At 46.1% G+C, this 27,595-nt stretch overlaps 3 protein-coding genes across 6 annotated transcripts in view; 2 read left to right on the forward strand and 1 right to left on the reverse strand.

Moving 5' to 3' along the window:
- Positions 1–24,001, forward strand: part of LOC140417841 (uncharacterized) — a 71,482-nt gene extending 47,481 nt beyond the window's left edge. The window contains exons 6-9 of the mRNA XM_072501289.1: positions 6,075–6,920; positions 12,934–13,054; positions 20,641–21,463; positions 23,563–24,001. Of these exons, the coding sequence (XP_072357390.1) occupies positions 6,075–6,920; positions 12,934–13,054; positions 20,641–21,458 (1,785 nt within the window). The 3' untranslated portion in view covers positions 21,459–21,463; positions 23,563–24,001. The remainder of the gene's footprint in view (positions 1–6,074; positions 6,921–12,933; positions 13,055–20,640; positions 21,464–23,562) is intronic.
- LOC140421622 (uncharacterized) overlaps positions 1–27,595 on the forward strand; it is an 81,605-nt gene that overhangs the window by 20,483 nt on the left and 33,527 nt on the right. Inside the window, exon 1 of one of the 2 annotated variants that reach the window (XM_072506400.1) lies at positions 18,847–18,904. The exons of the other annotated variant lie outside the window; for it this stretch is intronic. The gene's annotated coding sequence lies outside the window, so the exon portion shown is untranslated. Of the gene's footprint in view, positions 1–18,846; positions 18,905–27,595 lie in introns of those variants that run through there. 2 annotated transcript variants of the gene reach the window in all.
- On the reverse strand, positions 12,167–19,079 carry LOC140421632 (uncharacterized). 3 transcript variants are annotated; one of them, XM_072506421.1, is made up of 3 exons: positions 18,983–19,079; positions 17,179–17,349; positions 12,167–15,893 (listed from the first exon to the last, which is right to left on the reverse strand). In XM_072506421.1, exon 3 carries the CDS (start codon positions 15,374–15,376, stop codon positions 14,396–14,398), a length of 981 nt encoding a protein of 326 aa, XP_072362522.1. In that variant the 5' UTR covers positions 15,377–15,893; positions 17,179–17,349; positions 18,983–19,079; the 3' UTR covers positions 12,167–14,395. The 3 variants fall into 3 exon arrangements, with proteins under 3 accessions (XP_072362522.1, XP_072362523.1, XP_072362524.1); XM_072506422.1 differs by having other exon boundaries at positions 17,179–17,345; positions 18,983–19,071; XM_072506423.1 differs by lacking the exon at positions 17,179–17,349 and having other exon boundaries at positions 18,983–19,075.

A 27,595-nucleotide genomic window follows, 5' to 3' on the forward strand; every position in this document is an offset into this window, starting at 1 on the left:
GGAATGGCTCGACCTTCGCTCATCTTTTCAGACTTCAAATTATTAAGAGTTGGCCTACGGCCATACAGCTCTGAAAATAGTTAGGGCAGCATTCTTTACCTGGGCCTGGGGAGCTGGAATGAGTAGTTTCAGTCTTTCTTGTATAGTATCAAACCTTTTGACCAGTCTTCCCATTGACCAGTTTTCCCATCATGCCATTACTTAATTCGTACCATATCAGAAGAGTTTTTCAGTCCACTGACTGTGGAGAGAGTTTTAACCAGTTACACAGCCTCAAAAAAAGTATCACATCATTCACTGCAGGGAGAAATTAAACGCTTGTTTGTGTGAGAACAAAGCTTCAACCGGGAGAGACATAAAGACCCCTCACCATGGAGAAACTGTGGAAATGTGCGGACTGTGGGAAGGGATTCAGTTACCCATCACAACTGGAGGTTCATCGTTGCAGTCACACTGGGGAGAGGCCGTTCACCTGCTCCATTTGTGGAAACGGAATCACCCATTCACACAATCTTCTGACACACCAGCGAGTTCACACTGAGGAGAGGCCATTCACCTGCCCTGTTTGTGGGAAGGGATTCACTCGGTCATCCCACATTGTGACTTATCAGCTTGTTCACACTGATAAAAGACCATTTACATGTCCTGACTATGAGAAGAGTTTTAAATGTAAAAAGGATCTGCTGACACATCAACGTATTCACACTGGGGAGAGACCGTTCTCCTGCTCCCTGTGTGGGAAAGGATTCATTCAGTCTTCCCACCTGCAGACACATCAACTTTTGTTCATTCTGATAACAAATCTTTTACCGGTCCTGCCTAAGAAGAGCTTTAAAAACAAAAAGGATTTACTAACACACCAAGGTGCTCACACTGAGGAGAGGCCATTCACCTGCTCTGTGTGTGGGAAAGGATTCATTAATTCATCCAACCTTCTGATACACTGGCAACTTCGTACAGGGGATAGACCATTCACCTGTTCTGACTGTGGGAAGGGATTCACACATTCATACAACCTTCTGATACATCAGCAGGTTCACAGTGAGCAGAGACCGTTCTCTTGCTCAGTGTGTGGGAAGGGTTTTTACTCGTTCATCCAACCTATTGAATCACCAGCGAGTTCACACTTGAGAGAGGCCGTTCACCTGCTCTGTGTGTGGGAAGGGATTCAGTCAGTTATCCAACCTGCTGACACACCATCGCATTCACAGTGGGGAGAGGCCGTTCACCTGTAATGTCTGTGGAAAGGGATTTACTCAATCATCCTACTTGCTAACACACCAGCGAGTTCACAAGCAACCACAAGGTTTAGATTATACCCTTATTGATGGTGTTAATCATGTCCAGGACTGAATAATGTTCACTCTGACAGTCTTAATCAGTTGACGTTTAATATTCTGAATAAATGTGAAATAAATAAGCTTGGTTTGAAACGTTGCAGGTTTTTGTCTTTTTCACCTGTGTTTAATATCACCTGTCTGGAGCTCAGAAAGGACAATCTGGGGGAGGATCATACGGCAGGAACAGAACTTCAGCCTGGACACTGTCCTTCAGGGTCACACTGAGAGGGACAAACAACACTTTGGTCTTTCTCAGCTCTCTTCACTGACAGCAAAGTCCCGGTGTGGGTTAATCCTGAGGTGTGAGAGAAATGTGTCCCAGCTCTTCTCTTCCATGGTTCAGAGCTCCTCGACACCGAACAGAAGCTCCTTTACAACTGTGTTTAGGGTCAGGAAGAACAATGGTGAATGTTGGAAACGTGCTGTCAAATCAGAGATTGGAGTAAAACTGTGATGTTCCTGATGGAATGTAAAGCAGCTGGTTTAAGTTTCCAGACTGAAAATGTGGTTATGTGACAGTCACAATGAATTAATTGAATAGAAACCTACTTAAAATAGATTGTTGAAGTCTGCATTAAAATAACAGCTGGAGGAGCTCACAGGACCCTGGTAACTGCCGGGACAATTAGACAACAGTTTGATTCCCAGATAAAGAAGGATTGCTGAGCTAAAGAATTCCACAGATTCTCTAGTCTCTGAGAGAAGAAATGTCTCCTCATCTCTGTTCTAAATTTGAGACCCCTTACTCTGAGATTATGCCCTCTGGTCCTAGACTCTCCCACAAGAGGAAACAAGATGATTTTTCAGGCTGTGTAACTGGTTAAAGCTCTTTCCACAGTCAGTTCACTGGAACACACTCACTCAGGTGTGTGTGTGTCTCGGGGCTTTTCCAGTCACACTGATGTTTCCACAGTCAGGTCACTGGAACACCCTCACTCAGGTGGGTGTGTGTCTCGGGGCTTTTCCAGTCACACTGATGTTTCCACAGTCAGTTCACTGGAACACTCCCACTCAGGTGTGTGTGTGTCTCGGGCTTTTCCAGTCACACTGATGTTTGAAATCCCTTCCCACAGTCAGAACAGACAAGCACATTGACAGTTTGTGATATTAAGACCCTAGTAAATTGAGTGACTATCAGATCTTGATGTTATATTTGGTTTGAGATGCCCAGCTTCCAATCCTCCCGTTCTAATGCCTGAAAAAGAAGTTTACAAAAATGATCACTGTAAGAATAGGATAGAAATTCAAAACAGATCATTCTAGTTTCTATCGAACCTTCTTTCCGCTCCTGCTGGTCCAGTCAAACTAAAAGACCAAAATCAGCTAGGCATCCCAACAAAAGTGTCGGGAATCTTCCTCGCTGAACCATAATATTGTTCCCAGTATTTCTGAAACACTCTGTACGCTGAGGTATCCACTGGTTGTGGAAGGTGTCAAGCATTCCGGCGGGTACCGCATGCTCCCTCTGCAGGGCCACTGGGAACAGACAAGACCACGGAATAGAAGTCGGCAGCCAGAGTAACCACCCACCCACCCATTAACACTGCCAGTTACTGTGAAAACCCCTAGTCACCACTTTCTGGCGCCTGTTTGGGTACACAGGGGGAGAATTCAGAATATCCAATTCACCTAACAGCACGTTTTTCAGGACTTGTGGGAGGAAACCGGAGCACCCGGAGGAAAACCCACGGGGAGAACGTGCAAACTACACACAGACAGTGACCCAATCTGGGAATTGAACCTGGGACCCGGAGCTGTGAAGCAACAGTGCTACACTGTGTTGCCGTGCCGACCATCCCACCCAGCTACAATGCACTGTTTTAACCAGACCCAAGAGTAGATTCAAGATGTCACGTTCAGCACAAGGATACTAGATATTAAAGACTGTCAGATCCACAAACTCTGTCAAGGTGGCTGCAACTTAACAGGTTATTATGGACATTAAACTGTGGGCAATATTCAATTCTGCGACAAATATTTAGTTAAACACTGTCCTGAATGAGGAAACTTTGTAGCCACCTGTGAAGTTTAAATGTCTCGTTGTGTCAGGATCAACCAGCATTTGAGGAATATGAAATCTCTGGACTGTTGGTCTCCAATTGCCGTATTGAACACAGGAGAATGAGCTCGAATTGGAACAGAGATAAGCGTGAGTTAGCATCGTAAACTGCTATTGTATCGGGGTGTTCTGGGTCTGAGTTTTAACTCTGCAGTTAATTGTCAGAGATGCAGTATAATAAACCCTGAACAAAGCAAATGTGTGCGAGAGAAGCATCTGAAGCACCAGGAACCAGCTGAAATAGCAGAGCTGAATGTTTCCCAGTGAAGCCACAGTACTGAACTTATTCCAGCTTCCACGTCCAACTGAAATGAAAATTGCTTATTGTCACAAGTAGGCTTCAAATGAAGTTACTGTGAAGTTACCTAGTCGCCACATTCTGGCGCCTGTTTGGGGAGGCTGGTATGGGAATTGAACCGTGCTGCTAGCCTGCCTTGGTCTGCTTTCAAAGCCAGTGATTTAGCCCTGTGCTAAACAGCCCCTGTTTAACCAACCTCCTGGCTATTCATCTACAAGAAACTTCAGACTCATGAGAATTATTTGTTTCTAAAAACGCTTCACTCCAACTAAAGGATCAGCTCAACAAGTAGACAACAGGCCTGCAGCAATATAAAGATTGCAGTCTACATTCCATTTTCATCATTACAGCTTCAACTTGATCTGTACCTAATTTCTGTGTATGTGTCAGTGAATGTGAAAGAGACGAGAGACTGAGATGTTCAAACATCCAGGGAAATAGTGTGATAATAAATAACTTTTCCTTTAAAAATCACCAGTAAGCCTGCTGCTGAAATGTATTTGAAATGAAGAAAGATCACCCAGAGAGTAAGAAAATATCACACAAACATCCTGATAATGGAGTGGAAAGGACCACGAATTGTAATCAAATGCTGTATAACCCCTTCAGGTAGCTATATAGAGGCTGCAGCCTCTCACACTGAATGTCTACATGCTCCACGGGACCCCCAGACCACAAACATCAGCTTCAGCCCAGGCATGGGTGAAACATTTTAAAAACCTGTGGCCTGCATTAGTTTTGACCGTCACTAGGACCCGGCTGGGATCAGAAACCATCAGGCCCCGCCCATTAGCTGTTGCATCACCAAGACGCCAGCGCATGCGCTCTGTTTCCCCAAGATGGCTGCTGTGAAACAGGGCCTGGTCCCGGGAGAGAGCTGACAGGCGGTGAAGTGACCTGAGGATCACCACACCTCAGGCAAGGGGCCAGGTTGGGAAGGCGGTGCCTTCAGGAATAACTGGGAAGGTGATGTTTGGTCAGTTGCTGCAGTCTGTGTAGTGAAGGTGCTGTCACAGTGGTGTGAGGTGAGGAAGTACAGGATTATCACCCAGCAATGATGAATTAAGGGGAATGTAAATCCAGCTCAGGCTGCTTTCAGATTGGAAAGGGAGCTAAGGTGTGTCCTCAGAGCTGGTGAATGTTGGGGCTTTGGCACTTTCTCTGTAAAGTCATTCCCTCCTTCCCTCTCCCACCTCTATCTTTAGAGACATAGAGTTTTTCAGCACGGAAAGAGGCCTTTCGGCCCATTCACAATTTTGGACAATAATAATTCTTTATTATTGTCCACAAGTAGGCTTACATTATAATAATCTTTATTATTATTGTCACAAGTAGGCTTACATTAACATTGCAATGAAGTTACTGTGAAAATCCCCCAGTCACCTGTGTTTGGGTACACAGAGGAAGAATTCAGAATGTTCAATTCACCTAACAAGCTCATCTTTCTGGACTTGTGGGAGGAAACCGGAGCACCTGGAGGAAACCCACGCAGACACTGGGAGAACGTGCAGACTCCGAAGCCGGGTATCGAACCCAGGTCCCTGATGCTGTGACGCGACAGTGCTAACCACTATGCTACCATGCCACCCATAAAATTATCAGATTACTAGGTCTGAATGAATTGTGTCCCAGGATGCTGTGGGAGGCGAGGGAGAGATTGCAGGGGCTCTGACCCAAAGTTCTAACCACAAATTAGTTCTGTTTTTGCTGGAATTTAGAAGGTTAAGGTGTGATCTGATTGAAGTATTTAAGATATTAACAGGGAAAGACAAGGTAGATAAAGATAAACTGCAGCCGATATTTGTTGTGATCTCCTGGACAGGAAGCTGTGAGCTTGGATCTGTCAATCAGCCTGAATCAGCACCTTCAGGAGAATAGGGAGGGTGAATATTAGATACAGCAGAGTGAGAATGGAGGGAGATTGTGTGGGATGGAGATTTACAGCTTTCAGGGAATGAGAGAGGAAAAAATGTGACATAGAAACTAGAATTGTCTGTTCTGAGTTTCTATCCTGTACTGACAGTGATGACTTTTGTAAATTGTTTTTACAGGATATTAGACGAGGAGGAATTACAGACAGAAATCTCAAACGTTACGTCTCGATCTGACAGTCACTCGATTCCCTGGAACCTGAATATCATCGGTCTTTGAATCTACAAGGAGAAATGTTTGCCCGAACTCTCAACTAAAGATTTCAAACATCAGTGTGACTGGAAAAGCACCGAGACCCACACAACACACATCCGAGTGAGAGAGTTCCAGTGAACTGACTGTGGAAAGAACTTTAACCAGACACAGCCTGAAAAAACACCATACCATTCACAGTGTGTAAAGACCGTACCGGTGTTGTGTGTGTAGACGAGGCTTCAACTGATCATCCGGCCCAGAGAGACACGAGGAGACCCAAAACATGGAGAAACCATGGAAATGTGGGGACTGTGGGAAGGGATTCCAAGCCCCATCTCAGCTGGAGATTCATCGACGCAGCCACACTGGGGAGAGGCCGTTCACCTGCTCTCGCTGTAGGAAGGGATTCACTCAGTTATCCAGCCTGCAGACACACCAGCGAGTTCACACTGGAGAAAGGCCGTTCACCTGCTCTCAGTGTGGGAAGGGATTCAGTGATTCATCCGCACTGTGGAAGCATCAGCGAGTTCACACTGGGGAGAGGGCGTTCACCTGCTCCCAGTGTGGGAAGGGATTCACTCAGTTATCCAACCTGCAGACACACCAGCGGGTTCACACTGGGGAGAGACCGTTCACCTGCTCTCAGTGTGGGAAGGGATTCAGTAATTCATTCACCCTGCGGACACACGAGCGAATTCACACTGGGGAGAGGCCGTTCACCTGCTCTCAGTGTGGGAAAGGATTCACTCACATTTCCCACCTGCGGCGCCACCAGCGGGTTCACACTGGGGAGAGACCATTCACCTGCTCTCAGTGTGGGAAAGGATTTACTCAATTATCCACCCTGCAGACACACCAGCGAGTTCAGTCTGGGGAGAGGCCGTTCACCTGCGCTCAGTGTGGGAAGGGATTCACTCAGTTATCTCACCTCCAGACACACCAGCGAGTTCACACCGGGGAGAGGCCATTCACCTGCTCTCAGTGTGGGAAAGGATTTACTCAGTTATCCACCCTGCGGAGACACCAGCGAGTTCACACTGGGAAGAGGCCGTCCACCTCTCAATGTGAGACGGGATTGCATGTTTCACCACACCTGCTGTGACACCAACAATTTCACAATCGATGACAGGGGTTGGATTCTGCTGTTATTGTTTCTGCTCTACATCCAGGACTGCATTTTGGTCATTCTGACAGGTGGTCAGTGGGGATGGTTGGAGGGTTTCTTTCTGCTGGACTGACCGGTCTCACTACTTTGGCTCCAGTGGGCTGATGCTCTTTGAGCCTTGTTGCTAATACCTGGCTTCAAGTTGCACAAGGATCACAGAGCGAAAGGGTGTTTGGAAGTTGAAGATATTTAGTTTCCATTTCTGTTTGGGAACCCCCCCCCCCAAAGCCATGTTGCCATGGAGATGGGCCCTGGTGGTTACATGGGTCTTCTGTTTAATTTATTTGGGTGTCCCTCACGGAAGAAAACTATCAGGGTGTGAGGGGCAAGTTGTCTGAGGTGGACTGGGAAACTGATTGGTACAGGGAATACCTAATATTTAAGGAGTTATTACATATTTGTCAGGGGGTCGGTTAGCTCAGTTGGCTGGACCACTGTTTGTGATGCAGAGCAAGGCCAACAGTGAGGATTCAGCTCCTGTACTGGCTGAGTTTATTCATGAAGGCCCGCCTTCTCGACCAGGCCCTTCACCTGAGGTGTGCTGACCCTCGGGTTAAATCACCTCCAGTCAGCTCTCTCTCTGTCAAAGGTGAGAGCAGCCTACGGTCCTCTGGTATTTTTGCAACTTTTATTTCACATATATACAACAAATATCGATTCCTTTAAGGAACAAAAATCCAACAGGAAAGGTGATGCAACCTCAGCTAACAAGAAAAGCTAAATATTCCATGAGATCCATTAGAATTCAGCAAAGGAGGACCAAGAAACTGATGGGAGCAAACTGGCGAGAAACATAAGAAACAACTGGAAAAGCTTCTACAGGAATGTGAAAAGGAAAAGATTAGCAAAGACCAATGTGGGTCCAGTCCAGACAGAGACAGGAGAATTTATAATGGGGAGTCAGGAAATGACAGAGAAACTGAACAATGTGTGTCTGTCTTCACAGAGGAAGATACAGAAATTGTCCCCAAAATACCAGAGAACCAAGGGACTGACAGAGATTAGTATTGGTGGAAAAAGTAGCATTGGGGAAGTTAATGGGGCTGAAAGTGAATAAATCCCCAAAAGCTGATGATCTACATCCCAGAGTGTTGAACAAGGTGGCTGTAGAGATCTCTATTCCTCATTCTAAACTCTCCTGTGAACTCGCCAACATTGAGGGCATTTAAAAGTTTATTGGATAAACATATGGATGATAATGGCATCGTGTAGGTTAGATGGCTTTTGTTTCGGTGCAACATCGTGGGCCGAAGGGCCTGTACTGCGCTGTATTGTTCTATGTCTATGACTCTATCTGGAACAGACAAACCTTTGTCTGAGCCAAACGTTTCCTTTTTACGTAGCCACAGAAGCTTTAACAGTCCATTTTTATGTATTTTGCTAGTTCACATTTGTTTCTCAGTGTCTTGGTCGAAGAACTGAAGTAAATCCTCTGGAATGAATCATCACTTTGGACAGGTTCTGAGACAATTCAGTTTTGACTTCCAGGACAGAGTAACTATAATCGTGGAGTGTGATTTTAGGTTGTGTAAAAGGGCACAGTTCTATTTTATAGTTTAATGTGTAGGTTTCCAAGTTAAAGTCGCTTCTAGTTTGTTTTTTTGTTGTATTAAAAGTCATTAAACTTGAAGTCCCGTCGTGTGATCCTTTAATTTGTTGGCTGGGAATTTGATTTTTTTTATAAGAAGTTGCTGACCTTTACGGAGATCCTAATCCACAAGTTTTGATTTCCTATTTGAGCCTCGGGCACCTTTCTGTCTCTATTGCTCGTGTCAATGACAGCCAGGTGATGGAGCTGAGGGCTGAATTTAGCTGAGAATAACGGGGCCTGTGCCCCAGTTGGGGAACTGCCATGGGCATCGCTAATAGAGACAGGAAGGTGCTGGAGGACTGACTGGGAACTGCACCTCCAACCAATCAGGGTTCAGGGGTGAGGGTGACCGGGGCTGATGATGTGACCTCCAGGGTTCAGTGCCCCTGTGTCCAAAGCGGGGGGGTCACGGGAACAGGGTACCGAGGAGCCGAAGGGAAACCATTTGGGACCAGAACATTGTGAACATCCTGTTACTCTGGTTGTCTTTGATCCTCAAGTAATTTTCTGTTAGTTTTTTTTAACCACGCTCTGTTTCATCAATAAACTTTTAACAGGAAAATATCTGAATTTGTTGGACTTTTCCTGATTAAATTTGTTCACTTTCGGGAAAGTGGGTGAGAGGGGTTGACAGGCTCTTGAACAGAAAGTGAGTCCATCTAAGGTAATTGGCAAAGGAGCCAGAGGGGTAGAGAAGATTGGAATTTTCTTTGACAGTGTTTCAAAATGGAGTTCAGAGAATCAATCGTGATTGACTAATTTATCAAGGTTCTCTGAGGAAGTAACAAGGGATGTCAATAAAGGGGAACCTGTAGATGTGCTTTATCTGGATTTCCAAAAGGTATTTCCCAAGGTGCCACATCAAAGGTTATTGCACAAAATAAGAGCTTGTGGTTTGGGGACAACATATCAGCATGGATAGAGGATTGGTTAGCCAACAGGAAGTAGCCAGAAGGTATAAATGGGTCATTTCTGGGTGGGTAAGATGTGACAAGTGGAATGTCACCAGGATCAATGCTGGGCCCGCAACCATTTACAATCTATGAATGTGATGGATGGCGGCTACATTTGCTGGTGGCTCAAGGACAGGCAGGAAAGTAATTTGTGAAATGGATACAAGGACTCTGCAAAGGACTCGGGCAGCACGGTAGCATTGTGGATAGCACAATTGCTTCTCAGCTCTAGGGTCCCAGGTTCGGTTCCCAGCTTGGGTCACTGTCTGCGGAATCTGCACATTCTCCCCGTGTGTGTGTGGGTTTCCTCCTGGTGCTCCAGTTTCCTCCCACAGTCCAAAGATGTGCAGGTTAGGTGGATTGACCATGCTAAATTGCCCCTCGTGTCAAAAATTGCCCTTAGTGTTGGGTGGGGTTACTGGGTTATGGGGATAGGGTGGAGGTGTGGACCTTGGGTAGGGTGCTCTTTCTAAGAGCAGACTCGATGGGCTGAATGGCCTCCTTTTGCACTGTAAATTCTATGTAACAAAGGACTGCAAACAGGTTAAGTGAGTGGGCAAAACCTTGACAGATGGAGCAAACTTGGGAAAATGTAAATTGTCCACTTTGTCAGGAAGTATTAAATAAAACAATATTATTTAAATGGAGAGAGATTGCAGAACTCTGAGGAATAGCAGGATCTGGTGCCCTGGAATTGCAAGTTAGTCTGCAGGTACAGCAAGTTATCAGGAAGATCAATGGAATATTATTGTTTATTGCAAAGGTACTGGAATATAAAAGTCGGGATGTTTTGCTGCAGTGTTCCAGGGCCTTAGTGAGACCATGGGTGGTATTCTCTGATCCTGAGGCTATGTGCTGACACCGTCGTAAACACCGTCGCGTTTCACAATGGCGTCAACAGGCCCTCAGGAGCAGTGATACCGAGGCCCTCAGGCCAGCACAGCACTGGAGCGACCCATGCCACTCCAGCTGCCAATGCCGGCGTCAAATGGGAGCTGCGGGTCTGCGCGCATGGGCAGTGCAACTGGTGCGAATGCGTCCATGCGCAGTGCGCACATTCACACTGCTTCCTTCTCCGCATCGGCCCTGACGCAACATGGCATAGGGCTACAGGGGCTGGCATGGAGCAAAAGAGGCCCCCAGCCCAAGAGGCCGGCTCGCCGATCGGTAGGCCCCAGAGGAGGCCCTCCCCGGTTGGAATCCCCTTTCCCCCACACCAGGCCGGCCCCGGATGGATGCACACTGAGGTCCCGCCGGATAATTTTTTTCATGGCCCCTCGGCCCATCGTGGGCGGAGAAATGCAGGGGGCGCCGGGTAGAGCGGACCACGACTGGCACCGCGCTGCCACCGATTCTCCGTTCTTCGGAGAATCAGCAGACCGGCGACGCGCAATTTGCGCCCGGCCCGACGATTCTCCAGCCCGGCGTGGGCTGAGAGAATCCCACAACCCCCCCCCCCCCCCCCCCCCCCCAACCCACCCCCCATATCTAAAGCACGGTGTAAGTTTGGGTCTCCGTATTTCAGAAATGAGATTAGAAGCAATAGAGAGAAGGTTGACTCCCCAGATTCCTGGAATGAGGGGGGTTATCCTCTGAGGAAAGGTTTGGCAGGTTGGGCCTGTATCCATTGCAGTTTAGAAGAATGAGAGATGATCTTATTTGAACACGAGACGCTGAGCGAATTGACAGAGAGAATGCTGAGAGGATGTTTTCCCTTGTGGCAGAGACGAGGGGACACCGTTTACAAATCAGGGGTCTCCCATTTAAGATGATAATTTTGCCCCCTGATGACTGTGTGTCTGTTCCCCAGAGGGTGGTGGAGGCAGAGTCACTGAATCTGCTTCAAGGCTGAATTCGTTTGATCCTTGATTGACAAGGGAGTGAAAGGCTGGAGGAAGGAAAGGAGTTGAGACCACAATCCGATTAAGCCTGATTTCATTGAATGGTGGAGCAGGCTCGAGGGGCCGAATGGCCGACTCCTGCTCTTAATTTGTATTGACCTTCAACACGCCCACTTACCCAAACTCTGAAATGATTCACAGTGATAGCCCTTATTGGTGGCAGTGGTTAGATTTTATTCAGTATAAATAAGAGCTGACACAGTCTAATGTCTGAACAGTAGTATCAAAGTGCAGCAGCATTGCCATTGCATTCTGGGTAGAAGCACCATCTCCATTGATTGTTTTAAAGTCAGTTTCTCTCTGGAGTGTGTCACTGCCTTGATGATGTCACAATGTTGTCTCAATCCCTTGGACACATTCACCATTTCAGCTGCCGTGAAATGAAATGAATTAAATTCATTTCACCATGAATTTACACTTGCTGTTTTTCACAAGTAACAAATCACATCTGCGCACGCACACCGGTATCCCAAAATCATGTCACACATTCTGAACTCTCAGATGTGCTGATGAAAAGACCAAAGTGAGTCTGTCTTTCTTATCTCCCCCTGTTATGGTGCTGATATTTTATGTAGTGGCTGGCCTTCTTTATAACAAAGTTCATGGACAAGGATGTCAACATTTCCAAGAGAAAGTGATCAACTCATTCATCCCATCTACACATTCCAGACATTCACGAGAATTTAGGTGAATACCAGATTGATATATCTCATTCAGACACACCCGAGGGACAGTATTCCAATTCATTTATTGTCCAGGACAATATATTCACAATATCTTTAAAACAGAAATTGAACGTTCCTATGTGATTTCAGACATTAACTTATTCTGTTTGTTCTTTATGGTCGATGTCAGGCTGGGATTGTTCACATTGGAGCAAAGGAGGTTGAGGGGAGAGTTGACAGAGATGGACAAGATTATGACAGGTTTAGATAAGGTGGTTAAAGAAAAGCTGTTCCGCTTTGCTGAAGGGACAAAAACGAGGGGGGGGACAGATTTCAGGTTTTGGGTAAAAGATGCAGAGGGAATGTGAGGCAGAATATTTTGATGCAGCGAATGGTAATGACCTGGAACTGCCTGTGAGGAGGGTGGACATGAAGACAATAGAAGATTTCAAATGGAAACCAAATGGGCATTTGGGGATCTAAACTTGCAGGGCTACAGGGATAGATGGAACTGACTAGTTTGCTCCAGGGAGCCAACAGGGAATCAATAGGCTGAATGGCCTCCTCTGATCTCACGACTTATCTCAAAATAACAATTGCAGCTGCTCCAGTCTCCCCAGCTCACTGAAGTCCCTCATCCCTGGTACCATTCTCGTAAATTTCCTCTGCACCCTCTCCGAGAACTTCACACCTTTCCTAAAGTGTGGGGCCCATATATAGGGTTCCATTACAGAGGGATCGAATTGAAAAGCAGGGAGTTATATTCAACTTGTTTAGATCCAGGGCTAGACAACACTGGGAACACTATTGTCAATATTGATTATCTCCATTTAGGAAAAGGAAATAGAGGCTCTGGAAAAGGAGCAACAAAGATTCCAAGAATATACCAGAACAGAGCATTTTAATCCTCAGGAAAGACTGGGACTGCTTTTCCCTCGAAAGGAGAAGACTGAAGGTTGACTTGATGTAACACGATTATGCAGGGGTTCAACAATCCAATCGAAATTTCAGTAGAAACCTCTTTCCCCAGTGAATGGTGATAATGTGGAACTCGCCACCACAGCGAGTGATTGAGGTGAACAGCATGAATACATTGAGGTGGAAGCTGGATACATACATGAGGGAGAAAGGACATGCTGATGGGGGAGATGTAGAGGGGTGGGTGGAGGCTCATGTGGAGCATAAATACTGACACAGACTAATTGAGCCAACTGGCTGCAGACTCTACGGAACAGAGACAAATATATTGATTTTAGTACTACTGGTGGAAACGTCTCTATTCCTCCCACTGTGAAGGCCAACATACCATTCTATTGACATAGAAAATAGAAGCAGCAGGAGGCCCTGCACAATTGCAGTAAAACAGGCTCTTTGAGCCAGCTCCATCATTCATTCTGATCAGGGCTGATCATCAAGTTCAATACCCTGATCCCATTTTCCCCCTATATGCCTTGATCCACTTAGCCCCAAGAGCTATATTGAATTCCTTCTTGAAATTACACAACGTTTTGGCCTCAACAACGTTTGTGACAGCGAATTCCAGATTCACAACTCTCTGGGTGAACAAATCTTTCCTCGCCTCAGTCCGAAAACGTTTACCCCTTATCCTCAAACTATGACCCCTAGGTCTGGACTCCACCACCATCGGGACCATTCTTTCTGAATCTACCCTGTCTAATCCTTTTAGAATTTTGTAATTTTCGATGAGATCCCCTCTCACCCTTCTAAACCCCAATAAATATAATCCTAACGAACTTAGTCTCTCCTCATATGAGTCCCACCATCCCAGGAATCAGCCTGGTGAAACTTCACTGCACTCCCTCCAAAGCAAGAACATGCTTCCTCAGATAAGGATACCAAAACTGAACAAAATACTCCAGGTGTGGCCTCACCAATGCCCTATAAAACTGCAGTAAAACACCTCTATTCCTCCCGTTATGAAGGCCAACATACCATTTGCCTTCTTTCCTGCCTGCTGTACCTGTGTGCCTACTTTCAGCGACTGATGCACGAGGACACCAAGGGCTCGCTGAGTATCCACCTCTCTCAAATTACACCCATTCAAATAATAATCTGCCTTCCTATTTTTGCTACTGAAGCGGCCATCCACATTATACTGCATTCACCCAAGGCCAGAATTGAACCCGACATGGGATGAAATAAGTGTCCTTTCACCAGCTTTTGTGGATATTTCAGTGGGAATGTGCTCTTAAGACTCAACATCAGCCCACTGGAAGCAAAGTCGGGAGACCGACCAGCAGAAAGAAACCCTCCCGCTTCACCAACTGTGAGCATGTCAGTCGTGGATGTGATTAACAGCAGCAATAACAGCAGAATCCAACCCCTGTAATCGCATGTGAACTCGCTGATGTGTCTGCAGGTTAGGTGACTGTGTGAATCCCTTCCCACAAACAGAACAGGTGAATGGTCTCTCCCCGGTGTGAACTCTCTGATGTGTCAGCAGGCTGGATGACTGAGTGAATCCCTTCCCACACTGAGAGCAGAGGAATGGCCTCTCCCCAGTGTGAACTCGCTGGTGTTTCAACAGGGTGGATGAATCTCTGAATCCATTTCCACATGCAGGGCAGGTGAATGGCCTCTCCCCAGTGTGAATTCGCTGGTGAGAGAGCAGGGTGGAGGACTGAGTGAATCCCTTCCCACATTCGGAGCAAGTGAATGGCCTCTCCCCATTGTGAACTCGCTGGTGTATCAGCAGCTTGGACAACTGAATGAATCCCTTCCCACATTCTGAGCAGGTGAACGGCCTCTCTCCAGTGTGAACCGGCTGGTGTGTCAGTAAGTGGGTTAACTGAGTGAATCTCTTCCCACACTGAGAGCAGATAAATGGCCTCTCCCCCGTGTGAACCCGTTGGTGTTTCTGTAGATTGGATGAATTAGTAAATCCTTTGTCACACTGGGAGCAGGTGAATGGCTTCTCCCCGCTGTGAACTCTCTGGTGTGTCTGCAAATGGGATAACAGAGTGAACGCCTTCCCACATTCAGAGCAGGTGAACGGCCTCTCACCAGTGTGAACTCGCTGGTGTGACTGCAGGTTGGATGATCGACTGAATCCCTTCCCACAATCACAGCAGGTGTATGGCCTCACCCCGGTGTGAACTCGCTGGTGCATCAGCAGGTTGGATGAATCACTGAACCCCTTCCCACAGTCAGAGCAGGTGAACGGCCTCTCTCCAGTGTGACTGCGCCTATGTATTTCCACCTCAGACGGAGCTTTGAATCCCTTCCCACAGTCCCCACATTTCCACGGTTTCTCCATAGTGCTGGTCAACTTGTACCTCTCCAGGTTCGATGATCAGTTGAAGCCTCGTCCACACACAGAACACGGGTGCAGTCTCTCCCCGCTGTGAATGGTGTGATGTTTTGTCCGGATGTGTAACTGGTGAAAGATCTTTCCACAGTCAGGCACACTCTCTCTCAGGTGTGTGCTGTGTGTATCTCATTGCTTTTCCAGCCACACTGATCCTTCCACAGTCAGTTCACTGGAACACTCTCACTCGGGTGTGTGTTGTGTGGGTCTCGGTGCTTTTCCAGTCACACTGATGTTTCCACAGTCAGTTCACTGGAACACTCTCACTTGGGTGTATGTTGCATGTATCTCGTTGCTTTTCCAGTCGCACTGATGTTTGAAACCTTTAGAAGCTGACAGTTCAGACGAATATTTCTCCTTCTAGACTCAAAGACCGATGATATTCAGGTTCCAGGGAATCGAGTGACTGTCAGATCGAGACGTGACGTTTGAGATTTCTGTTTGTAATTCTTCCTCATCTAATATCCTGTAAAAACAATTTAGAAAATTCATCGCTGTCAGTACAGGGTAGAAACTCAGAACAGATAATTCTAGTTCCTATGGAACATTCTTTCCTCTCTTATTCCCCGAAAGCTGCAAATCTCCATCCCACACATGCTCCCTCCATTCTTACTCTGCTGGATCCCTGTTGTGTGCCACTCGACACTGGCTTCCAGTCACTAAAGCAGCCATCTGTCATCACCCTCTGGCTGCGACAGCTAAGTCAATTTTGAATCCATCTTATCATGTTACCTCTATCCCATGAGCTTTTGCCTTCTTTATAAAGTCTCTTGTTTGGGATCTTGTCAAAGGCTTTGCTGAAATCCAGCAAACTGCATCAACACAGCCGGTCACATAAAAAATCAATTCAAAATTTGTTAGGCATAACTTCTCTCTGACAATGCCACGCTGACTATTCCTGATCAAATCTTGCCCTCCAAGTGAAGATAAGTCTCTCTCCTTCTGAATTTTCTCCAATATTTTCCCTTCCACTGACGTAAGACTAACTGGTCTGTAGTTCCCTGGCTTATCTCGACAACCTTTCTTAAATAGCTTTTCTCCAGTCCTCTGGCCCCTCTCCTTGGCCAGAGAGGAATTAAAAATTTGGTTCAGAACTCCTGCAATCTCCTCCCTCATCTCTCACAGCATCCTGGGACACAGTTCATCCAGACTTGGAGATTCGTCCACTTTTAAGCCTGCCAACACTATGTCATTCCCCACGTCAATTTGCTCAGGAACCTCAGTCTCGCTGTCCGAGTTCCATATCTGCCTCCTCATTCTCTTGGGTGAAGACAGATGTGAAGTACTTGTTCAACACCCAACCAATGTCCTCTGGCTCCACCCGCAGATTGCCCCTTTGTCCCTAATGGGAACACTATTCTTGATCTAATGAAAGATCATGCTGACCTGAAACATTAACTCTGTTTCTCTCCACAGACGCTGCCCGATATGCTGAAGATTTCCAGCATTTTTAAAATTTAAATGATAGCAGTCCAGGTGGTGTCTCACCAGGATTTTATATATCTCAGTGCTTCTCCAGTCACACAGAGACTGGAAATCTTTACCGACAAACAGAATAGACCAGAAGAAATAGGGACAGGAGTTAGCCATTCAGCCTTTGAGCTGCTCCACAATTTAATGAGATCAGAGCTTTTCTCACACTCACTAAGTCCACTTTCCTACCTTCTCTCTGTTCCCCTTAATTCCCCAACCGATTAAAAACATCTCAATCTCAGCCTTGCAACTGATCAAGGACTCGGCCTCCACGTTACCTGGGGTAAATAATTCCAAGATTCAGTAGTTTGAGAGAATTCTTTCCTCATTTGGCAGTCCCTCATCTTTCCTTGAAGAAGGTGATCAAGACTGTACAGTGTTCTAAACGTGGCCTCACTGGCAGCTTGTGCAGTTGCAGCAACACCACTTTGCTATTAGACTCCATCTTCCTTGAAATAAACATAATAATAATAATCTTTATTAGTGGGACAAGTAGGCTTAACACTTCATTGAAGTTACTGTGAAAATCCCCTAGTTGCCACACTCCGGCACCTGTTTGGTTACACTGAGGGAGAATTCAGAATGTTCAATTCACCTAACAAGCACGTCTTTCGGAGCTTGTGGGAGGAAAACCGGAGCACCCGAAGGAAACCCACGCAGACACGGGGAGAACGTGCAGACTCCGCACAGTGACCCAAGCTGGGAATCGAACCCAGGTCCCTGGCGCCGTGAAACAACAGTGCTAACCATTGTGTTACTGTGCCACCTGATAACTCGGGTGGGAGGGGGCTTTGTTTATTCTGCCCTCTTTCCCAAGGCAGTAGGAGGTGTCGAAAGAGTCAGTGGATGGAAGAGGGTTGGGAAGTGGGTGAGAAGAATGGATGGGAGGACACCAAGATCCCGCTGTACAAAAGCATTTTGAAGTTTCTCTTCATTTAGATAATATGTTGCCTTTTTATTCAAATTTGGCCCACTCACCCAACCTATGCATATCCATTAGTTTATTTCATATTTCCTCCTGCAACTTGTTTTCCCACCCATTTCAGTGTCATCTACAAATTTGGATACTGTCTATTCTATCTGTCCCATAATCATTAATATAGGTTGTAAATAACTGGGGCCTGAGAACCAAACCCACCACTGGTTACAGCTTGCCGACCAGAAAAAGACAGATTAATCCTCACTCTACTGTTGGTTGGTTAGTCAATCCTCTATCCAAGCGATATCATTATTGGTTAAAGCGCCTGACTAGTAAACAGGAAATCCTGGGTTCGAAATCCAGTGGTGCCTATTCTTTATTTTAAGGACGGCACAGTAGCACAGTGGTTAGCATTGACCCGGGTTTGATTCCCGGCTTGGCTCACTGTCTGTGCGGAGTCCGTACGTTCTCACCTTGTCTGCGTGGGTTTCCTCCGGCTGCTCCGGTTTCCTCTCACAAATCCTAAAAGACGTGCTGTGAGGTTCTTTGGACAATCTGAATTCTCTCTCTGTGTACCCGAACAGACGCCAGAATGTGGTGACTAGGGGATTTTCACAGTAACTTGATTGCAGTGTTCATGTCAGCCCACTTATGACACTAAAAAAGATTATATATTACATTACCTGTCAACCCCCTTGTTTATAACCTTTTGTGTGGCACCTTATCAAATGTATTCTGGAAGTCCAAATACATCTACATTACCCCCAATATCCATTTGGCTTGTTACATCTTCGAAGAACTTCAACAAATGATTCAAACACGATTTACCCTTCACAAAACCATGCTGACTCTGATGGACCCCTCACCTGATACCTCACAATGCCCGGGGAATGATTGACGGCATGTCCGGACCAATGGAAGCAGAGGGGCGGGACCGCAGGCCCGAACTGGAGCAGCTGGTCCTCAAACCAATCACAGTGAATGGGGGGGCGGGACTTGGCTGAGTGAAGCATGCGCAGTTTGATTAATGGCGACGTGAGAAGGTTCTTTCTCCGATTCACAATCCGTAAAGGTGGAAATGGCAGGTCAGTGGGATCAGCCCGGTCGTTAGGCACACTTCGTAAACATATTATAGAAACAGGAAACCCGGAAAAATAACCTACCAATACCAGGTGACCTGAGCGGAGGCTGCAGCTTTCTCACAGATAGAACGAAGCGGCCGCCATCTTTGTTCCGCACTGGCAGCAATGCGCATGCGCACGCCTTTTAAATTGCGTACACGCGCGCCCAACATATCTTTATTGGAGCAGAGCGCAGGCTCAGTCGCCATCATTGTTGGGGGCAACATTTTAAAAAATGGTTCTTCATGTCAGAATGTCATCAAACTGTTTCACTCTGAGTTACAAATTGTTATTTATGGGGAAGAACAATGATACGTATCCAGAGCTGTGACAATAATTCGTATTTATATTGTGCCTTGAACAGAATAAAATATTAAGGCTTTTCAGAGAAACGTTACAAAATAGGTGATCTTGAAGATGATGTGGATATGTGTTTGGGAGCTCATCTGGGGTGCAATATTTCACCATTGTTGTGAACAGTTTGCTTCAGCCTCAGACATTTGGCAGGGACAGACAGGGATGGAGTTTGTCGAGGGGACGGAAGAGAATGGGTTTAAACTTCTCAATATTTAAATGGAGGAAATTTCTGCTCCTCCAGTACTGGATGTCAGACAAGTTCAGACATGTCTTGGAAGGGAACTTGCAGGTCGTGATGTTCACACACATCTGCTGTCCTGGTCCACCCAGGTGGCGGAGGTTCAGGGTTTAGGAGATTCTGTCAAATTGTGATTCTGTTGTAAGTAGAGAAAATACCTCTTCATTGCCCCTGTCACTCCCACTCCCTTCTCTCTCTCCCTTTCCCTCATCATTTCTGTCTCTGCACCACGACTCACTCTTTTTCTCTCCCTCTCTGTCTTTCTTGTCACATGTATTCCCTAGCACAGAGGATTGTGGATACTCCATCATTGAATATATTTAAGGTTAAGATGGTGAGATTTTTGGTCTCTCAGGAAGTCAAGGAGATGGGGAGCTGGCGGGAAAGGGGAATGGAAGACCAAGATCAGCCACAATCGTGTTCAATGGCAGAGCAGGTTCAACAGGCCGAATGGTCTACTTCTGCTCCTATTTCTTGTGTTCTTGCAAAGGTGGGTGAAGGTCATGTGGCAGGTTGCCTTTCCTGAAGGACAATAGTGAGCCAGTTCGGTTTTTATGACAATCCAACAAGTTTTCATGGTCACTTTTTCCCAGTGCCGGCCCCACAAATGACCAGATTCATTGAGGTCAATTTTACAATCTGCCTTTGTGTTTTTGTGGGTTCGCTCTCACTCCCTTTTTTTTGTTTTAAATCAGTTTGACAGAGTGTCACAAGGGGAAGATTTGCAGTCAGGAAACTCAAACCAAGCATTGCATCAGGATCTGAGGATCGCCCAATTTGTTGCAACCTGAACATGGGTGAATTTTGAACATGGAAGGCAAAAGCACGGTTCTCAGTGAGGAGAAACCATGAGAATGTGAGGAGGGATTCAGATCCACATCTCAACTGGAAATTTATCATCCCAGACACTCTGGGGAGAGGCCATTCACTTGCTTCGATTGTGCGAAGAGATTCTCTCGATCATCCAGCCTGCTGCAACACCAGCGGGTTCACACCGGGGTGAAACCATTCAACTGCTCCCTCTGTGGGAAGGGATTTGCTCAGTCGTCCAACCTACTGAGACACCAGTTAGTTCACACTGGGAAGAGACCATTCATTCGCTGAGAGTGTGGAAAGGGATTCACTTGGTCATCTGACTTGATGCCGCACCAGCGAGTTCACACGGACAAGAGACCATTTAAATGTCCAGACTGTGGGAAGTGCTCTAAATGTTCCCGGGACCTGATACTCCATCAACGAGCTCACACCAATGAGCGACCGTTTAGGTGCACTCACTGTGGGACTGGGTTCAAGCAGTCATCTCAACTCCCTGAACACCAACGCACTCACACTGGGAAGAGGCCTTTCACCTGCTCCCTGTGTGGCAGTGGGTTCAGTAGGTCATCAAACCTGCGGACACACCAGCGCAGTCACACTGGGGAGAGACCTTTCACTTGCTCGGAGTGTGGGAAGGGATTCACTCAGTTATCCACTCTGCTGAATCATCAGAGTGTTCACAATGACAAGAGACCATTTAAATGCCCAGACTGCAGGAAGTGCTGCAAAAGTTCCTGGGAACTGCTCCACCATAAACGTATTCACATTGATGAGAAACCTTTTAAATGCCCAGACTGTGAGAAGTGCTTTAAAAGTTCCGGGGAACTGATGCGTCATCAGCGTATTCAGACTGATGAGAAACCGTTCAGGTGCTCTTACTGCGGAACTGGGTTCAAGACATCATCTGTCCTCACTGTACACCAGCGAACTCACACTGGGGAGAGACCGTTCACCTGCTCCCAGTGTGGGAAGACATTCACTCAGTCATCCAGCCTGCTGGCACATCAGCGAGTTCACACTAGGGAGAGGCCGTACACCTGCCCCAAGTGTGGGAAGAGATTCACACAGTCATCCAACCTGATGAGACACCAGCGAATTCACAAGTAATTACAGTGAGTGGACATTCTGATCAGCTGCTCCCCTCCCTTCCACTAGCTCCACCGGGCCAAACTGTCTCTAAAAATCCCCCTTGTCTGAGTGTGAACTCTGATCTATCTCCGGTTGCTCTCCGATCTCCTGTCATGTCCTGTTCAATCTCATCTTGATTACAAGACCTGCCTTCTGCTCCCTTGACCCAATTCTCACTAAACCGCTGACCATCCAACTTCCCCACATTAATTGTTATCGTTAACAGTTCTCTCTCTCTTCTGGCTTTGGCCCTCTCACTTTTAAATACACTATCTTCACCTTTCCTGAGAAAACAACCTTTGACCCCAACTTCCTGCAAAGTACCACCCCATCTCCAAACTCCCTTTCCTCACCAACATGGTGTCCCCCAAGGATCTATCCTTGGCCCCTCCTATTTCCCATCGACATGATGGCACTAGAATCCATAGAATCCCTAAAGTGCAGAAGGAGGCCATTCGGTCACTCAGGATTGCACTATATGCCTGAAAAAGTGCGCTAGCTAGGCCCATAACCTCACCCTATCCCCATAACACCACCTAACCTGTACATCTTTGGACTGTGGCAGCACCCGCAGGAAACCCACACAGATTTGGGGAGAATGCACAAACTCCATACTGACAATCATCCAAGGCCAGATTCAAACCCGGTCCCGGTTTCTTCGGGTGCTAAAGTTTCCTCCCATAAGTCCCGAAAGACGTGCTTGTTAGATGAATTGGATGGGAATAGAGGGATATAGACCCAGGAAGTGTAGAAGATTTTAGTTTAGACAGGTAGCATGGTCGGCACGGGCTTGGAGGGCCGAAGGGCCTGTTCCTGTGCTGTACTTTTCTTTGTTCTTTGTTCTATTCTGAATTCTCCCTCTGTGTACCCGAACAGGCGCCGGAATGTGGCGACGAGGGGCTTTTCATAGTAACTTCATTGCAGTTTTAATATACGCCTACTTGTGACAGTAAAGATTATTTTTTTTTAAATTAAATTAAATTTTCCTACTGGAGCTGATGAATGGTGGCCATAGTTCCCACAATCCCCCGCGGCCCAGAGACCGCTCGATGCAACTGGCTCATTGCGCAGGCGCTGCGCGCGCATGCTCCAGGCCCAGCCAGCCGCGGGACATTCTGGATGGCTCCTCTGTTCCGAGTCGGAGAGGACCGGGAAGTGGTGGTGTAGATGGGCTGCAGTAAACTGGTCAGGATATGGAATCCAGGGGGAGTGATGGAGCCAGCTCTGGACGGGGAGAGTTTCTCAACCCCTCAGTGAACGCCGCAAACCCTAAATAAGACGCTGCCGGAGCGAGTTTGTTGGTCCGATTCCTGACCCTGGGATCAGGGCCAGGTGAACAGCCGCCATGATGGTTCAGAGAAAGGAAGAGCGCATGCGATGGCGTCTGGGTAACGTAAGAGAGAATGGGCAGAACTTTCAGGGTCTCTTTTCCAACTGGGTCCTAGTGCCCGGAAAGACAACACCTCAGAATAGTTTAAAGTTGTTAATTGGAACTGCCTCACAGCGACTGAGACCCGGATTCGAATCCGAACTTGGGTGGCTGTCGTTGTGAAGTTTGCACATTCTCCCCGTGTCTGCCTGGGTTTCTTCCGGTGCTCTGCTGTCCTCCCACAACCCAAAGATCTGCAGGTTAGGTGGGGTTATGGGGATAGGGTAGGGGAGTGGGCTTAGGCTGGATGTTCTTTGAGAAGATCATCTTTGCTGCACAGAGGGGTCTGGGCTAGTCGGAGCGGCTGGTCTGCTCCTGATCTGTTTAAAACACCAATTTGTAGATCCCTATGGGGGGAGAATGTAGGGCTTCCTCTGGCTGCTCGCCTCTCTTCCGTGGTCTTGTCCATGTTCAGGTGGCCCTGGAACGGAAACATGAGGTGTCCTCCAGTACACTTGACACCTTCCACACCTGTTGGTACCTCAGGGTGCAGAGTGCTTCTGAGACACTGAAAACAACATTCTGGTTTAGTTAAAAAGTTTTCCTTGTTTTTGTTGTGATTTTGCCTTCTTTTACTTTGATTGGGCAACATATTTGGGGAATAAGAGAGAGAAGAATATTCCATAGAAATTCCATAGTCAACTCCTTTTACAGGGGATTGGAAGGAGAGGATGTCACACATTCACGATGAGTTGAACATCACCAGCCTTTGATGTAGGAAAGGATCTGAAACATCAGTGTGACTGGAAAAGCACCGAGACCCACACCGACACACACCCGAGTGAGAGAGTTCCAGTGAACTGACTGTGGAAAGGGCTTCAACTATTACACAACCTGAAAAAAAATCATATCATTCACAGCGGGGAGACATTGTACAATTATTCTTTGTGTCAACGAGGCTTTAACTGATTATCCAATCCAGTGACGCCATGGTGAAACCGTGGAAATGTGGGGACTGTGGGAAGGGTTTCAGCTCCCCATCTGCACTAGAAACTCATAAACGCAGTCACACTGGAGAGAGGTTGTTCACTTGCTCCACCTGTGGAAAAGAATTCACTCAGTCATCCAGCCTAATGACACACCACCGAGTTCACACTGGAAAGAAACCCTACAATTGCTCTCAGTGTGGGAAGAGCTTCTAGTGTTCATCCCACCTCACTGAACATCTACGGGTTCACACTGGAGAGAGACCATTCCACTGCTCTGAGTGCGGGCAGAGATTCACTTGTTCTTCCCACCTCATTCTACACAAGCGTGTTCACACTGGTGAGAGGCCGTACGCCTGCTCTGTGTGTGGGAAGGGATTTATTAGATCATCACATCTTCTTAGACACCAGCGTGTTCACACTGAAGAGAAGGTATTCACCTGCACGGAGTGTGAGAAGAGTTTCACTAATTTACCTAATTTTCTGAATCACCAGCGAATTCACAATGAAGAGAAACCCTTTACCTGTGCTGAGTGTGGGAAGGGATTCGCTGCAAAATCGCAGCTTAGGACACATACACTTGTTCACACTGATGAGAGACCATTTCATTGTTCTGACTGTGAGAAGAGCTTTAAAAGCAGAAGGGAGTTGATGAACCACCAGCGAATCCATTCGGGGGAGAAGCCGTTCACCTGCCCCGTGTGCGATAGAGGATTCACTCAGCCATCCGCTCGTCTGAGTCACCAGAGAGTTCACATGTGATTACAGGGATTGGATTCCTACACTCAGGAATGAACCATGTTCATTCTGACAGTACAGATTTATTTCCCTTGATGTTAAACTCCAGCCCAGTTAATGGGATTAACAGAATGGAAATGAATTGCATTAAACACAGTGTTGGAGTCCTTAATTTCTGTAAGATAAGAGGAGACTGATTGATGTCCTGTTACCGACTGTTCCATTGTTGGGTCTTTTCTCCTTTGTTAATGGAACACTTGGATTTATATAGCGCCTCTCACAACTTCAGGATGTCCCAAAGTGCTTTCCAGACAATGAGGTTCTTTTGAAGTGTAGTCACTGTTGTAATGTAGGAAATGCAGCAGCCAGATTGTGTACAACAGGCTCCTACAATCACAAATAAGATGCTGGAAATACTCAGCAGGTCAGGCAGCATCTGTGAAGCAAGAAAGTGAGTTCAAAACAGAACTATGATTATGACCAGATTATCTGTTCAGTGCTCATCACCGAGGGCTTTATATTGAGCAGTTCACCCAAGAGAACTTCCTTCGAAATATCACCAAGGGAACTTTTACGTCTAGCTGCAAGAGCAGATGGGGTTATATTGGAAGGTTTTCTCAGAAAGACAGTGCTGTATTCCCTCAGTACAGTGCTGTATTCCCTCAGTACAGTGCTGTATTCCCTCAGTACAGTGCTGTATTCCCTCAGTACAGTGCTGTATTCCCTCAGTACAGTGCTGTATTCCCTCAGTACAGTGCTGTATTCCCTCAGTACAGTGCTGTATTCCCTCAGTACAGTGCTGTATTCCCTCAGTACAGTGCTGTATTCCCTCAGTACTGTGCTGTATTCCCTCAGTACAGTGCTGTATTCCCTCTGTACAGTGCTGTATTCCCTCTGTACAGTGCTGTATTCCCTCAGTACTGTGCTGTATTCCCTCAGTACAGTGCTGTATTCCCTCTGTACAGTGCTGTATTCCCTCTGTACAGTGCTGTATTCCCTCTGTACAGTGCTGTATTCCCTCTGTACAGTGCTGTATTCCCTCAGTACAGTGCTGTATTCCCTCAGTACAGTGCTGTATTCCCTCAGTACAGTGCTGTATTCCCTCTGTACAGTGCTGTATTCCCTCAGTACAGTGCTGTATTCCCTCAGTACAGTGCTGTATTCCCTCAGTACAGCATCGGAATACCAGCCGGATTTTATGGTCAGGTTTCTGGAGCTGAAGTTGAACCCACATCATCCTGACTCAGATGGGAACGTTACCACTGAACAATAACACCTCATCGTTAACTCGAGATTATTTCCGCTCTCTCATCCTTGGTTGCTCTCCTGAACACATTAATCCATTGGGCTGTCAGACAAATCCAAGTGGATTCAACAGGTTTCCAGGGTTCGTGCTGATGCTACAGCAAGAGATCGAGAAGGCTTTTATTTCAAGAACTGGCATCAAGTATCACAACATGGTGACAATTTGAACTCAAGGCTTTGCCTTTCAAAGACTTTGGCCTTAACCATTCAGGCCATTTGTTACTTTCTGAGAGAAAGAGCTTGAGATGGAACTTGCCTCCAAACCAATTGCCAAGACTCCTGATTCTGATGTAAAAATACCATTTAAAACCAGCAAGTCGGCATAATTGTTGCCAAAATTGCTAAAGTAAAATTATAGCTTTTCTATTTCAAACTTCGAAAGGGAGATTTACCTGAAGCTGAGAGGGATTATTAAATATTCAGAACAAACCCTGATGACAAACAGTCTGGGTGGTTCCCGGGAATCGGAAAATAAAGTTTCCTATAGGGAAATAAATTGAAGATTAAGAAAACCCGCCAGCCCCACAATACCGCAAATTGAATTTGAATTCATTTTGAAAATAAAAAACATCTAAACTGTTGATACCTGGAATCAAATTACAATGTCTGATTCCTGTTTTAAAGGTAGTAGGAATACTGGACAGTAACATTTCTCTAAGCCTCATGAATGAGATATCTAATGGGATGTGTAAAATTATATAAGAGCAAGTGATTGAGCGCAGAAATAAAGTTAAGGAAAAATAACCCCACTAAATGGGAATTGGAATACCTCACTGTGGGTGTAGTTCAGTGGAATATATCAATGTGGTACTGATGTATATTTTAATAAAAGGAAAGTGTAGATGAGACTAATACATTGATGGCTCTCTTGGAGATGTTTGTATCGTTGTGGATGAACTTTCAAAGAGAATTGCATTTGATAAAATGGCCACTGCCTAAGACATTGAAGCATTCAGGGGGAGATGAGCAAAAATATTTACAGACACATATAAGTGGGACTAGGCAGTAAATGATTCATTTTCAGGTGAGCTACATTTTATATTTACTGAAGTAAGCTAATAAGATCAAGGAAGCCATTTTGAAACTAACATTTAAATGAAAAGGGCATTTTGTATTCAGCAATTGATCGGTTATATTAATCAATGATGTGTATTAATTATTCACTAGTCAGAAACAAATTATTAATTAAGTAGTGTGCCACAGTTGATTTTAATTGACGATTTAATAATCTGTTAGTGGTTGTGTTAAAAGACTTGGTTGTACCTAAAACTGTGTAAGCCTGTTTTAAATTCTATATTACAGCTTCTGTGAGAAGGAATGTATGATCTGATATGATGGTTAGCAACAAGTCTTCATACACTTGGTAACCTTATTTGTAACTGGAAAGTCACACAATGATGGGAGGGATACATTAAACATTCCCATTGTATCCCGATCTGCGACATTTACCCAAATGGTTGAAACCCAATCAAACCGATTCAGGTATGAAATTGACCAACCATTGAGTTCTAATCAGTTTATTCAAACTGAGGGAGGATCTACTTAGGTACTTCAAACCCGAGGAGAAGGTCTGTTGCCAGCCAAGTACTGGAATCCCCAAAGCAAGATTCCCATCAGAATTGTTGTCAAAGAAGGGGTACCAGAGGGATTATGTTTTTACAGCCTGATCAACCAAGAGAAATGGTAAAAGTCTGTTTTGTGTCAATAAGTTTCCCCTT

The sequence above is a fragment of the Scyliorhinus torazame genome, chromosome 5 (genome assembly GCF_047496885.1).
Source record: "Scyliorhinus torazame isolate Kashiwa2021f chromosome 5, sScyTor2.1, whole genome shotgun sequence".
In the NCBI taxonomy this organism is placed as follows: domain Eukaryota; kingdom Metazoa; phylum Chordata; class Chondrichthyes; order Carcharhiniformes; family Scyliorhinidae; genus Scyliorhinus; species Scyliorhinus torazame.

Coding starts and splice junctions, on each gene's coding strand:
- LOC140421632 (XM_072506421.1), bottom strand. CDS start 15,376: ATGGAGAAACCGTGGAAATGTGGGGACTGTGGGAAGGGATTCAAAGCT.